The following is a 14,712-nucleotide window of genomic DNA, read 5'->3' on the forward strand; positions in this document are numbered from 1 at the left end:
ACCCCCATTCTTTTCATAGTGACTAATTTCATGATGGGCAGATGGATCCATCTCCATTTACTTCCTGGAACTCTTCCTAGAACTCTGGGTCTGCCCACTGGAACATGTGACAGGAACTTCCCAGGATTAATCTGTGAGGTCCTGGTTATATCACCAGTGCTATATGCTGGTGTGGGTGCTTTATTTATTTTTTGTGAAAGGAGGGATAGGTATGGCTTAAGGATGTTTTATCCCTCAATGAAGAAAAAAAAAGAAGAAAGTATGATCTTTGTACTTGCTGTACAATTCTTTTCTTGTAGTCTATTGAGGGACACCGGTCCCATCACTGTGTCCATACTCTTGATACTGCTTTGCTACAAAACTGAGGAATGCTGGTAGTAGGAGGGGTTAACCTGGGCTGGTCTACAGTTTATTTTCAATGTCCAACCCACCTGTAGGAGGTAGTATAACCTGAAGTTTAAAGACTTGTGTTAGTTTAATAGACTCCAAAAATAGGATTTTACAGTGAGTATAATAATTGTATTAAAAAGAAAAAACAAAAGGCACCTTTTAAAAGGAGAGAAAGAGAGATATACTGGTCCAATCACCCGTGCCTTTGATTTTTGCTCTTTTGCAGAAATACACTGGTCAAAGGAGCTTCATCATCTGACACGTTCAGGAGAGCTGTAGCGACCACAGCGGGACATACAGGTGTCCAACACTCCTGAAAGTGCTTCACATGCTGAACATTCTTTGGCTGGTGTGGGTCTTCGAGAGTGAATAAGCACAGGCAGCTATACAGGTACATATTTTAGCTCATCTTTTGTAAAGTGCTTTTTTCTTACCTCTTGGTGACTTGCTTTAGAGTACAGTAAGCAGTAATGTTTCTGTTCACTTCTGTATTTAAAGCGGAGCGGCACCGAAAAAAAAATTTTTAAAAGTCAGCAGCTACAAATACTGCAGCTGCTGACTTTTAAAACATGGACACTTACCTGTCCAGGGCGCCCGCGATGTCGGCACCCGAGGCCGAAGCGTCTCTCCGTCCTCGGGTGCTGCCGCCTCCATCTTCGGTAAGGGAATCAGGAAGTGAAGCCGTGCGGCTTCACTTCCCGGTTCCCTACTGCGCATGAGCGAGTCGCGCAGCGCAATACGAATGGTCCCTGCTGCCTCTGGGACCCGTGTGTTTCCCAGCAGGCAGCGGGGGGGGGAACAGGATGTGGCGTAAATACCCGCAGATTCTGCGGCTATCTACGCCGGAAGTGGGTACAGATACCTGTAATATACAGGTATCTGTACCCCCCTCCCCCCTGAAAGGTGCCAACTGTGTCACCGGAGGGGGGGAGGAATCTAATGAGTGGAAGTTCCACTTTTGGGTGGAACTCCACTTTAAATTTAAACGTTTAAACATAAGTTGGGAGGGGCTATACATTCTATCTTGGGTTTATGTGTGGTCACCTTCACATGAAGTGAAAGCAAGACTTTCCAATGGAGAATGCAATAGTGTAAAGGGATAGAACCTCTAATAGTCTTTTACTACAGTATGTGTCCTTTTGTGAATATTCTGCTTTTTGCTTCCTTTGTGATCACTAGAAAGGAAAGTTAAAGGTAAACTCTCCAGGGGCATAGCAGTAAAAAATGAATTTCAAACCCTTCTATACTATATGCCGAATTGAAGAATTAATTTTGGCTGGACTTGGGCTCTAAACTGTCATATCCCTGGAAAAAAAAGGAACAATATCTTTTTTTAAACTACTGGTTTATGTTGTCACACATGTAATCTGCCATGTACAAAATGTAAGCTTTTTTTTTTTGTGTTTTAGCAACAGGACCAAACATCGTCCAATTTACATGAAGCTGCATCCGACTGTGTGTGTTCTGCACTCTATGCCATTGAAAATATTGAGACTCACCTTAGCCTAGGAACACAGCTATTCCAGGGAGTACTCACACTTGAAGTGGCCTATCACATGGCAGTGGCACGAGAAGACATGGACAAGTAAGAATTCATTAAAACTTACAGTTGGTAAGGTTGAATTAAGAAAAGGATCCATCCAGATCAACGTGTGCGCATATGTCGCTATGATGTCCCCTATCTCTGTATTCTGTTCAGTGAGAAACACATCTAATAGCTTTTTGAAGTTATGTACACTCTCTGCTAAAACCACTAACTGTGGAAGGGTGTTTCACATCTTTCCCGCCTGAACAGTAAAGAACCCCTAAGCAGTAAATGCTTCTTGTCAAACTTCTTTGCGTGGCTAACTGTCTCTTTCAAAGACCTTAGATTAAACAGTTTTTTCCCAATACTGCAGTCATTAAGATTTGTATATTGCAATCATATCCCCTCTTAAGTTCCTCCTCCTCCAGGGAGAAATTAACTTTTTGTAGTCCGTCTTTAAATCTAAGGTCCTCCAGCCCCCTTATTAGTTTTGTTTCCTTTCTCTGAACTGTCTCTCTAGTTTAAGGACATAGGTGACATATATATATATATTTTAATATTATTTTAAGTGCTAAATCTTGATAAAAACCCCTTTTAATGCATGATACTAGTCTGCTAGCCTTACTTGCTGCAGCTTTGCATTCTATGCTATTGCTGAGTATGTGGTCTACAGTGGTGGCCAAAGCTTTTTCAATCCTGGACTCTCCCCATAGGTACTCCCCCAATGATTATTTTGCATACATATTTATACTCAGGATATAATCTACTTCCTAGACTGAGATGATGGATCACATGAAACAACCATGTAAAATAGTGCTTGTTCACTGGCTATGTTCATCAATTTCCTATACACAGGGTTTACAAAGTTTTTGGTACAAGAGCCACATCATATATTTTACAAATATTCACATGCTGAAAAAGAAAATCAGTTTTATTAATCAAATTTAAATGAATTAATATGTTTTATTTGGAGTTTATTTTTTATATCTGCATTGAACAACAGGCAAAAAATTAAGCAAAACAAATCAAAGAAATTCCAAATAAACTCAAGCCAATCAGAGTCCCTCCTTACATGAGAGTCCCCTCTTACATTTGAGGGTTGCATAAAATCTTGCAGCAGGCCGCAGTATGGACCCCTTTTGATATAGGGGAATCGAGACCTTCTCCTTCCTACTGGTAACCCCTCTAGTGATAACTAAAGGCCTAAAGAGAGCAATCGGGACCTCCTTCTCATGTTGGCAAACTTTTTAGTGATTAAAAGATCTATATAGACCAGACCTACATAATGAGTCCCATACTACTGCCTTCTACCCGGTGACCTGCTACAGTTAGTGTTTCAGTCTGATCACTGGGATAGAGGACACTAGAGAAATTCTTCCTGCTGCTGACAGAAGATATTACCTCAGCCTAGGCAAAGCCATCAAAGCCTATGATGGTGTGGTAACGATATGGCCGTTTCTGGATTCAGAACAGAGTTGCCTCTCTCGGTAGAGTGTGTCAGCTTGCACTACAGTAGGATTAAAAAAAATGTTGCAGGGGGCATGGCTATCAGCATTGTCATTGCTTATTCTTAAAGTGGAGTTCCGCCAGGAAAAAAAATTAGAATTTAGCAGCTACAAATACGGCAGCTGCTGACTTTTAAAATAAGGACACTTACATATCCAGGGCGCCCGTGATGTCCTCACCCGACACTGTCCCTTGGCTCTGGGTGCAGGCATCGGCATCTTCAGTAGGGGAATCGGGAAGTGGTTCCCTACTGTGCATGCGCGAGTCGCGCTGCGCGTTCTGAATGGACTCCCAGAAGACAGCGAGGGGGGGGGGAGACGGAGGAGTGGCCGGACATGGCGTAGTTCGCTGCGGTTTCTGGGGCGCTCTTTCGTCGGAAGTGTGATCAAATACCTGTATTAGACAGGTATCTCCTCCCGCTGATCCGGTCCCCCCCCCCCTCCAGTGTCACATTTGGTACCTTTTCAGGGGGAAGTTCCATTTCTGGGTGGAACTCTGTTTTAAGCCTGTAGCTTGTCAAGCATCACCAGGCCACACCTACTTAGTCCTGCCCACTGCATTCTGGATTGACGTGACTGCCTCTGTTGTTGAAACTGTTCTGCTAGCTACAGTGTCTGATTGGGAAAATGTGTAAATCGTACATAAAGGAGGTCAGGGCTCAGTCAAGGGAGGGTAAAGGAAGTTTTTTGTTTACTTTGAGACTTGTGCATCACATAGTAACTGGATTTGGTATTTAAACTTATACAGAAGCCTTTTGAAAAAAAATACACAAAAATGTATGTTGTCCAAAGCTTTCAACCATCACTCCATTCCACTCTTCTTTCTGAACAACAGGAGGAGTGGAAGAGTCTAATGCATTTCAGCACTTGACTGGTTTCTGTATTTGAAAGTAGAGGTTAGCAACATCAGCCCATTGATTAGAGGTTTAGGGGTTGTTATTAAACTAGCAGGAGGCTTTGCGCTTACTGGTCCTTTTGCCTTTGGTATGCTAGGTACACAGGTGTGATGTCACTTAGAGGGGCATGCAGTTTTTAAGCGTAATGTAAAAAAAAAAAGTTTTTAAGCCTATAGAACGCTAAATGCCAATAACGCATATTTTGTCTCACTCTTGATACTAAAATATATTTTACTTCTGTGCACATAGACTGGCTGCCTGTAGTCTATCTGTCATTAAAAAAAAAAAAAAAATCTTGCAAAATTGTCTGAAGTGTAGGTACCTTGCATGTAATATCGAAGCTTGCCAACTTCCTTTTACCTTCCTTTTGGCCCATATTAGTTTCTACATCTTATCATTATGAATGTATTTAGAAATCTAGATTACCATGCCAAATAATTTGTGCAGTTGTGTATGATGGTGGAAGATACCCCACTTGTTTTGTTACCTAATGGGTAACTATACTATATTTTCAGTAAATATACATTTCATGCATTTGCACCAGCATCTATAATAATTTATAATGCGATTTTCACATGTTAAAGTGATTGTATAGTAGTGTTTTTCAAACTTTTGTCTTGAGGCACACCAAAAAGATATAAAAATTTTCACAGCACACCTGAAAAGATTTTAACAATTTTTGTGATGAAAAACTTCTTTATTAATGTGAAGGATGTACCTGCTTTCGAGAGCAAATCAGATTGAAGTGAGGCTCCAAAGTCAGAAAACGGAACAAACAAATGGAACAGTCTCTATTATAATATAATTAAAGCGCCGAGTTCTCCCGAGATCTCGCACAAGTCTTGTGTTACCAAAGGAACCAATAAATGACAGACTGACAGAGATTGCTTTTTTATATATGTTACTTTTTTAACTTTTGCGACATTGATTTACCATTTAAATTTTCAATATGTTAAAGGTTTAAAAACTCTAGCAATTTTAAATATTTTTCTAAACTCCCACAGCACACCTGCAAATCTCAGTGTGCCACGGTACACCGTTTGAGAATCACTGTTGTATAGGCTAAAGGTTTTTTACCTTAAGGCCCCTTTCACACGGACGGATAGAATGGTGCTTTTAGCTGCGGATTTTCTAATTTTCTACCGCAGCTAAAAGCGCACAATGCTTTCCTATGGCCCCATTAACACACTGCGTTTAGCTGCGAATTTGATACATGCGGTTCTGTGCGGATAGAAAAAATAGAATTGCCTGCGTCCAGGAGCGATTTAGCGCAGCTATCCACACATAACCGCAGGTATTCGCAGTGCACTGTGTCAGCTGCGGATAACAGCGCTGAGCCGCTCTTCGGGAAAGGAAAAATTATTTTTCCTTTCCCAATGAGCGACAAGCACGGGGATGCAACTCGGATCCCCACCAATGCCCGGCACTGTTTGGTATGAATCTTGAGGGGGAACTCCACGCCAAATTTGGGCGTGGGTTCCCCCCCAGGGGCATACCAGGCCCTTCGGTCTGGTACGGATGTTAAGGGGAACCCCCTATGCCGAAAAAACGGCATGGGTCCCCCCCAAAATCCATACCAGTCCCTTATCCGAGCATGCAGCCTGGCCGGTCAGGAAAAGGGGTGGGGACAGGCGAGCGCCCCCCCCCCCCCCTCCTGAGCCATACCAGGCCGCATGCCCTCAACATGGGGGGTGGATGCTTTGGGGGAGGGGGCGCCCTGCGGCCCCCCCACCACACAGCACCTTGTCCCCATGTTGATGAGGACAAGGGCCTCTTCCCGACAACCCTGGCCGTTGGTTGTCGGGGTCTGCGGGCGGGGGGCTTATCGGAATCCGGGAGCCCCCTTTAATAAGAGGGCCCCCGAATCCTGGCCCCCCACCCTATGTGAATGAGTATGGGGTACATGGTACCCCTACCCATTCACCTAGGGAAAAAGTGTCAATAATAAAACACACTACACAGGTTTTTAAAATACTGTGGCGTTTTAGGGGGTGTGGTCACCGGGTGATGTTGACCACGCCCCCTAAAACGTCACAGTCCCAGCATGCCCAGGGACTGTGATGGCATAAGGGGGCGGGGTCTCCGCCTATATAAGTCAGAGCGGAGCGCACAGAGAGCATTCCAGCTGGAGAGAGCGTCGTGTCAACATCAGAAGAAGAGAAGAGGGAGGAAGGCAGCAGACGGGGCTCCTCCGCTAGCAAAAAGTGCGGCAGAAGATAGCGGAGGAGCCCGGCAGAAGAACCGGAGAGACCCCCGAAGCTGGAAGAAGACCCCCGGAGCTGTCTAATAAATAGCTTTAAAAACCTGTGTAGTGGTTTTTTTATTGACACTTTTTCACTAGGTGAATGGGTAGGGGTACCATGTACCCCATACTCATTCACATAGGGTGGGAGGCCGGGATCTGGGGGCCCCCTTATTAAAGGGGGCTCCCGGATTCCGATAAGCCCCCCGCCAGCAGACCCTGACAACCAACGGCCAGGGTTGTCGGGAAGAGGCCCTTGTCCTCATCAACATGGGGACAAGGTGCTTTGTGATGGGGGGGCCGCAGGGCGCCCCCTCCCCAAAGCACCAACCCCCCATGTTGAGGGCATGTGGCCTGGTACAGCTCGGGGGGGGGGCGCTCGCCCGTCCACACCCCCTTTCCTGACCGGCCGGGCTGCGTGCTCGGATAAGGGTCTGGTATGGATTTTGGGGAGGACCCCACGCCGTTTTTTCGGTGTAGGGGGTTCCCCTTAACATCCGTACCAGACCGAAGGGCCTGGTATGCCCCTGGGGGGGAACCCACGCCCAAATTTGGCTTGGAGTTCCCCCCCTCAAGATTCATACCAAGCAGTGCGAGTTGGTACCCTGTCGGGTTGCCATGGAAATGGCAAACCGCAGCTAAACGCAACCGTAGCTAATCGCACTGGCAACCGCAGCTAATTGCACTGTGCAAATGCAGCTGATCGCAGTGCCTGGAGTCTTGAATTTCACAGGAAAAAAACATGCTTTTAACTGCGGCAGAATAGCCGTCCGTGTGAAAGGCGCCTAATCCTTCCAAATACTTACCCAAGCCCGATCTTGAACCAACTCTGTTCCCAAGAGCAGCCGTCCGTCTCTCACTCACTCTCAAATCCAATGAGAAGGGGGCAGGGCCCTTTTGTAATGTTTTAACTTGCTTACTGTTCCATTTTGTGACAATTGCATTCTGTATGCAGATTTATAAAATCTTTCTGTAGTTGTCATCTGTATCAGCTGGGTTTACTTAACTGCCGAGATAAGTTCAGTTAGCCTTGCAAGTTATTAGGGCCAGTTCACACCATAAAAACAGAACGCACTGGAATTGCAAGCACTAGTGTGAACTATGCCATTGAAAGTCATATAACCTACTTTCCATGCGTTTTTGATGCAGAAAAAAAACACACCGGACTGCATGTGATGTGAACTGGCCCTCAGACTGTCTAGTCACTGTGCAGTCTCATCAAGCAAGAAGGGCAGGCACATGCGATCAGAAAATGGAGTTGGTTTTATGCTCACACATAGTTACAACAGTTACATAGTAGGTGAGGTTGAAAAAAGACACAAGTCCATCAAGTCCAACCTATGTGTGTGATTATATGTCAGTATTACATTGTATATCCCTGTATGTTGCGTCATTCAGGTGCTTATCTAATAGTTTCTTGAAACTATCAATGCCCCCCCGCTGAGACCACCGCCTGTGGAAGGGAATTCCACATCCTTGCCGCTCTTACAGTAAAAACCCCTTTACGTAATTTGAGGTTAAACCTCTTTTCTTCTAATTTTAATGAGTGGCCACCAATAGTACTCACAGAAACATTTCTAACTAGCCTATGTCTGTAGTTTTCCTTTAACCACTTCCGGACCGCCGCATGCCGATGTACGTTCAAACTTTGAAGGGGGATATCGTTGTTATGGCAGCAGCTAGCGGAAGCGACATCAAAACGTCACTTCTGCCCACGCCTCTTAAAGGCATATTTTTTCAATGTCATTTTTTTAAGTGACTTTTTTTTTTTTTTTTTTTTTTTATTGCATTTTAGTGTAAATATGAGATCTGAGGTCTTTTTGACCCTAGATCTCATATTTAAGAGGTCATGTCATGCTTTTTTCTATTACAAGGGATGTTTACATTCCTTGTAATAGGAATAAAAGTGACACAATTTTTTTTTTTTTTTAAAAACAGTGTAAAAATAAATAATGTAAAATAAATAATAAAAATTAAAAAAAATTTTTTAAAAACCCTCCGTCCCGACGAGCTCGCGCGCAGAAGCGACCGTATACGCGAGTAGCGCCTGCATATGAAAACGGTGGTCAAACCACACGTGAGGTATCGCCGCGACCGTTAGAACGAGAGCAATAATTCTAGCCCTAGACCTCCTCTGTAACCTAAAACATGCAACGTGTAGAATTTTTTAAACGTCGACTATGGAGATTTTTGAGGGTAAAAGTTTGACGCCATTCCACGAGCGGGCGCAATTTTGAAGTGCGACATGTTGGGTATCAATTTACTTGGTGTAACATTTTCACAATATTAAAAAAAATTGGGCTAACTTTACTGTTTTATTTTTTTTTATTCAAAAAAGTGAATTTTTTCCAAAAAAGTGCGCTTATAAGACCGCTGCGCAAATACGGTGCAAAAAAAAGTATTGCAATGACCGCCATTTTATTCTCTAGGGTGTTAGAAAAAAACCTCATATATAATGTTTGGGGGTTCTAAGTAATTTTCTAGCAAAAAAAAATGTTTTAAACATGTAAACACCTAAAATCCTTAAGTGGTTAAGTTCATGGTATTTACTGATTATGGTACTTACTGATTAAAGATTGACCTAGGGGTTAATGTACATGTATACTTTAACCACTTGCCGACTGGCCCATGCCGATATATATGTCGGCAGAATGGCTCTGCTGGGCGAAACCCCGAATGGGTACGTTGTACCCTTTAACCACTTAAGGACTGAGCCTTTCTGAGATTTGTTGTTTACAAGTTAAAAACATTTTTTTTTGCTAGAAAATTACTTAGAACCCCCAAACATTATACATTTTTTTTTCTAACACCCTAGAGAATAAAATGTCGGTCGTTGCAATACTTTCTGTCACACAGTATTTGCGCAGAGGTCTTACAAGCGTACTTTTTTTTTTTTTTTTTTTTTGAGAAAATATACTTTTTTGAATTAAAAAATAAGACAACAGTAAAGTTAGCCCAATTCTTTTTTTTTTTTTATATTGTGAAAGATAATGTTACGCCGAGTAAATTGATACCCAACATGTCACGCTTCAAAATTGCCCCCGCTCGTGGAATGGTGACAAACCTTTACCCTTAAAAATCTCCATAGGCGACGTTTAAAAAAAATTCTACAGGTTGAATGTTTTCAGTTAGGGGAGGTCTAGGGCTAGAATTATTGCTCTCACGCTGCCAATCGAGGCAATACCTCACGTGTGTGGTTTGAACACCGGTTTTCATATCGGGCGCTACTCATGTATGCGTTCGCTTCTGCACGCGAGCTCGGTGGGAAGGGGCGCATTTTAACTTTTTAAAATTTTTTTTTTTTTCTTTATTTTACCTTTTTTATTATTGTGTCACTTTTATTCCTATTACAAGGAATGTAAACATCCCTTGTTATAGAGAAAAAACAGGACAGGACCTATTCAGTATGAGATCTGGGGTCAAAAAGACCTCAGATCTCATATTTACACTAAAATGCAATTAAAAAATGTTGTCATTTTTAAAAAAAAAAAAAAAAAAAAAAAGGCCCTTTAAGAGCTATGGGTGAAAGTGACATTTTGATGTCACTTCCTCCCTGCAGTGGTATGGAGGCTGGTGAGGGCCGCCTTCTCCCTCACTCGTCTCCATACCAATGAAGGAGAACGATCCAATAGCCTCCGCCGCTACCGTCGGCTCCAGTAAGTGGTGGAGGGCACCGGAGAGCGGGGGGGGGGGCGCCTCTCCCGCCACTGATAAAAGTGATCTAGCGGCAAACCTGCTGCAGAGACCACTATTATCGGAAACCGGACCACCCGCTGAAGAAGAGGATACCAGGGTTATGACAGCTAGCTGCTGCCATAACAAAGATATCCCTTTTCAAATTTAGGACGTATATCGGCGTGCGGTGGTCCAGAAGTGGTTAAGAGCCACCAGGGGGCGCCCAATGCGCGTTGCCGACTACCCGCAATCGCTGGCACGAGCGCCAGCAGGAGGATTTCTGTTTGTAAACGCACAAATCCCTGTTCTGTCAGGGGAGAGGTGACACGTTGTTTGTTCCTACTAATTAAGAACAACAATATATCTCCTCCCCCAGTCATTCCTATCCCCATACAGTTAGAAACACTAACTAGGGAACACAGTTAACCGCTTGATCGCCCCCTAGCGTTAACCCCTTCCTTCCCAGTTACATTTACACAGTGATCAGTGCATTTTTATAGCACTGATCGCTGTATAAATGTCATTGGTCCCAAATGTGTCAAAAGTGTCCGATCTGTCCGCTGCAATGTCGCAGTACCGCTATTACTAGTAAAAAAAAAAAAACTTTTGCGCAAACCAATAAATATACACTTTATTGTTTTTTTTGGGTTTTTTTTTTTACCAAAAATATGTAGAAGAATATATATTGGCCTAAACGGATGAAGAAATGTGTTTTTTCTTAAAACATTTTTGGGGATATTATAGCAAAAAGTAAATTAATATTATTATTATTATTATTATTATTATTTTTTTTTCAAAATTGTTGCTATTTTTTTGTTTATAGAGCAAAAAATAAAAACCACAGAGGTGATCAAATACCACCAAAAGAAAGCTCTATTTGTGGGGGAAAAAAGGACGTAAATTTAGTTTGAGTACAGCATTGCATGACCTTGCAAGTGTCAGTTAAAGCAACGCAGTGCCAAATTGTAAAAAGTGCACTGGTCAGGATGGGGGTAAAATCTTCTGGGGCTGAAGCGGTGTTTCTATATGAACACCACAACGTCATTTCATTTTGGAAGTGTTTCCAGAGTCTGCCAGCTGACTCAGGTCACTTCTAAGCCTCAATTGTCATAGTTGACATTATACTGGCTGCCTGTGCAGGGTATTCACAGATTCTTTGGGAGGATATAAATGGGAAAAGCCTGTCTGTAATTTTGCACTAGTCAGCAGTTTTATACAGTCAAAATACTCTGAATAGTGAAAGGCTCTGGGGACTTGATTAGATGGGCTCTGTCCTGGGCCCAATTCTGTTTAACCTCACACGATTTAGAGGTTGGAGTAAATGGTTCAATCTCTGTTTGCTGATGATAGAAAGCTAAGCAGAGAAATAACTTCATCAGTATATAGTAACTCTTCAAGAAGACACAGTTAATAGAGATGGGTGGGCAGCTCTATGGCAGATAAAGTTTTAATATTGAAAAAAAGTAATGAACTTGGGAGCTTAAAATCTGAATGCAAGGTAATAGAAGATGAGGCCCTGCTATGCAGCAAGCAAGGCTAACAGGCTATTGGCATGCATTAAAAAGGGGGTTTACTCAAAATATAAAACTATAATTCTACAACTTTACCTAAATCTGTGGTTCAGCCACATCTTAAGTGTGCCATCCCCCTTAAAGAATGACTTACACATATGGACACCTTTTCGAAATGAGCAGGTCATCTATCAACACAGAGGATGCTTTGCCAAATTTGATAGTTTGGGGGGGGCTGGCTTGACATTCCTGGTTTGGCTCTGGTTGACCTAGTCATGAACAGAATTTTGGGGTAGGTTGACATTTGCAATATTATTTTTATATTCACAGTCAAGGTATAATAGCTAGCACGCTGTGGGACTATTCTCATACCTGCTCTTTCTGCTCACTGGTGGGGCCCTCAAATCAATTACTGAAGGGCTTGGATTTGCCTTGGGCTGTATAGTGCTGGACATTGTAATTGTACTTGTCTACTTTTCTATGACTTAATGTACTTCATGCTATATTTTGAGAATTTGTGGAACCTGTATGCTTGCAAATGTTAAATAAAAATTGCCATCCAGTCTTGGTCACCAATCCTCAGAAAGAATGTCCTTATTTTGGACAGAGTCCAGAGAAGGGCAATATGGCTAATATGGGGACTGGAGGACCTCCGTCATGAGGAAAGACTACAAACATTAAACTTTTTCTCTCTGGAGAAAGGGCACTTAATAGGAGATAGAAACACAATATAAAAATCTTTAAATGGGGACTGTATCATTGGGAGGAAACCATTTAATATTAGGTCTCTAAAAAAAGACATGCAAGGCCACACAATGAAGTTGAATGAGAATAATAAACTGCTAAACAGTTCTTTACTGTTAGAGCGCTGAAGATGTGGAACGCCCTTCCACAGTTGGTATTGTCAGTGACTAATTTATTTAAAATTAAAAAAAAAAAAAGGTTTACATGTGTTCCTTGGCAAACACAATGTACAGAGAGTTTGAAAATAGTGACATAAACACACCCACAGGTTGAGCTGGAAGGACCAGTGTCTTCATTCATCCTTAACAACTATGTAACTATACATAGTCACATCTCTTCACTCTTATCAGTGTCAATATGATCTTGGTACGGATTACATGGTGGATTCATCCAGCTGTTATACAGCCAGCAATCACCCCTATCCTGTAATTGTTGGTGAGCTTTAAAGCCTTGATACAACAGTCAGTTTGAATTACTGCAGGGCTCACAGGGACACACAGTAGTCAATTGTTGCACAGTTCTTTGCGTGTTAACAATTCACTTGGGTGCTCCCAAAGCTTAAAGTGCAATTCCATTGATCAGTTATGTGCTAATGCTGTCAAGCAAACATTGCAATTGAGGTAATGTTAGAAGCTATGTTTAATTAAGCTGGCCGTATATGGATCGAATCTCGGCCAGTCCCCGCTGAACTAACCAAGATACGGTCCATCTATAGGCAGGCTGGTTGTACTGAAGTTGATCCATTGAAATTGGATCCTTGAAATTGCAATAGGTAATTTCAGCTCTTATTGCTGCAGTACGCATTACCTTTCATGTGAAGGATCAGCCTAATGCCTCTAGCTTTTCAGTGCCCCTACAGCTGCAGACCTCCCACCCCACCTACTATTCAAGGTATTCCCCTATGCGGACTTGATGCACCATGTAAGGTCCTGGACCCCATCTGAGAGTGTGTTGTAACTGTTCTGCTCTGAGAGAGATTGTGTTAACCGGTGAATCTGCCAGCAACTTGCCCTAACAGAAAAAACAGTAAAATTGTAGAGGGCGTGCATACCTTTTTAAAAAAAAAAAAAAAAAGTGCAGGAATAAAAAACAAAAAACAAAACAGTCATTCTTACCTAGATGGCTTCAGCCCTGATCACAGCTGCACCTGTTCTCCGCCAGCTCTACATCGAGAACTGAGTGATTCAAAGACCGCTCATCACTCAGGTCTCAGTATGACTGAAAGTCACCGTCTCTCTGCTCTGCTCCTACAGCACTCACTGGAGCTCTGGGCTGAGGAAAAGGTGGGAACGACTGGCTCAGTCTCCCAGCAGCATGAGACTTTTAGGGACTTGCCCTCGTTTTGGTTTTATCATTCTGAAGTTCTTTCATGTACTGCTATGATTCCTGTTCCTTACTCCATGGAGGATGATGCTTTCCTGGATCTGGTAGATCAGGGGCATTCCTAGACCTTTGACTTAAGGTCCTGGATAGGCAGGATTGTTTTTCAGATGGATCCCTGTGGTATTTCCCCAGAAGCACCTTTTGTGTATCGGAGGGATTGTATTGGCTTCCTCTTCAGTTCTGGTTGCTCCCATCTAGGGCTAAGTGCCAACTTTCATCTCCTGTCTACCCCTTTTTGGATGATTTCTTTATGCCCTGTTCCTTCAGTGATATTGTCTTCATGGAAAACCAATTCCAAATTCTTTTGCGGACTCGACAATCACTTCATACCTTTCGTAGACTTGTATTCTAGCTGATTTTTTGAGTCTGGTTAGGTTTTCTTAGAAAGATTGGTTGTCTGGCCAAACTTTCTCTTTAGACTTGGTGGTCTTGTCCCTTGTTTGTGGGGCATCAGGGGTGTAAAGGTTTAGGACCTTCCTTTTTAGATTGGCTTGTCTTTCTTGAAAGGACCTGTTTTTTGTCTTGGGTTCCTTCTCAGGACCTGCTCCTTTTTAAGGATTTTACTTGGTTTCTTATTTATCACATCAGGTTGTGGGTCTTTTATTCCCTGCATGAGAATTTGTTGTTCACCTGTTTTTTGTGGGTTCTGGTTGATCAGCTTCTCTTGTGGTCCAGGTTTTGGTGTTTCATTCTGTGTGGAGTTATTCCCATCTGGTGGTGACCTGTCTATCTTTGGCTTGAGAATCCGATTGATTCTCTGCATCCTCTCTATAGTTGTATGGAAGGGCTCCCCTATATGTTAGGAGCTCAGCCTCAATTGCCTCAAATTAGGGTGCTGGAG

General features: G+C 42.8%; 1 protein-coding gene across 7 annotated transcripts in view; it reads left to right on the forward strand.

The window, feature by feature from the left end:
* TNPO3 (transportin 3) overlaps positions 1–14,712 on the forward strand; it is a 103,366-nt gene that overhangs the window by 40,592 nt on the left and 48,062 nt on the right. For all 7 annotated transcript variants that reach the window (XM_073619316.1, XM_073619315.1, XM_073619321.1 and 4 more), the window contains exon 6: positions 1,800–1,975. In XM_073619316.1, coding sequence (XP_073475417.1) covers positions 1,800–1,975 — 176 coding nt within the window. The remainder of the gene's footprint in view (positions 1–1,799; positions 1,976–14,712) is intronic.

Source organism: Aquarana catesbeiana, linkage group LG03 (assembly GCF_042186555.1).
Source record: "Aquarana catesbeiana isolate 2022-GZ linkage group LG03, ASM4218655v1, whole genome shotgun sequence".
Lineage (NCBI taxonomy): Eukaryota > Metazoa > Chordata > Amphibia > Anura > Ranidae > Aquarana > Aquarana catesbeiana.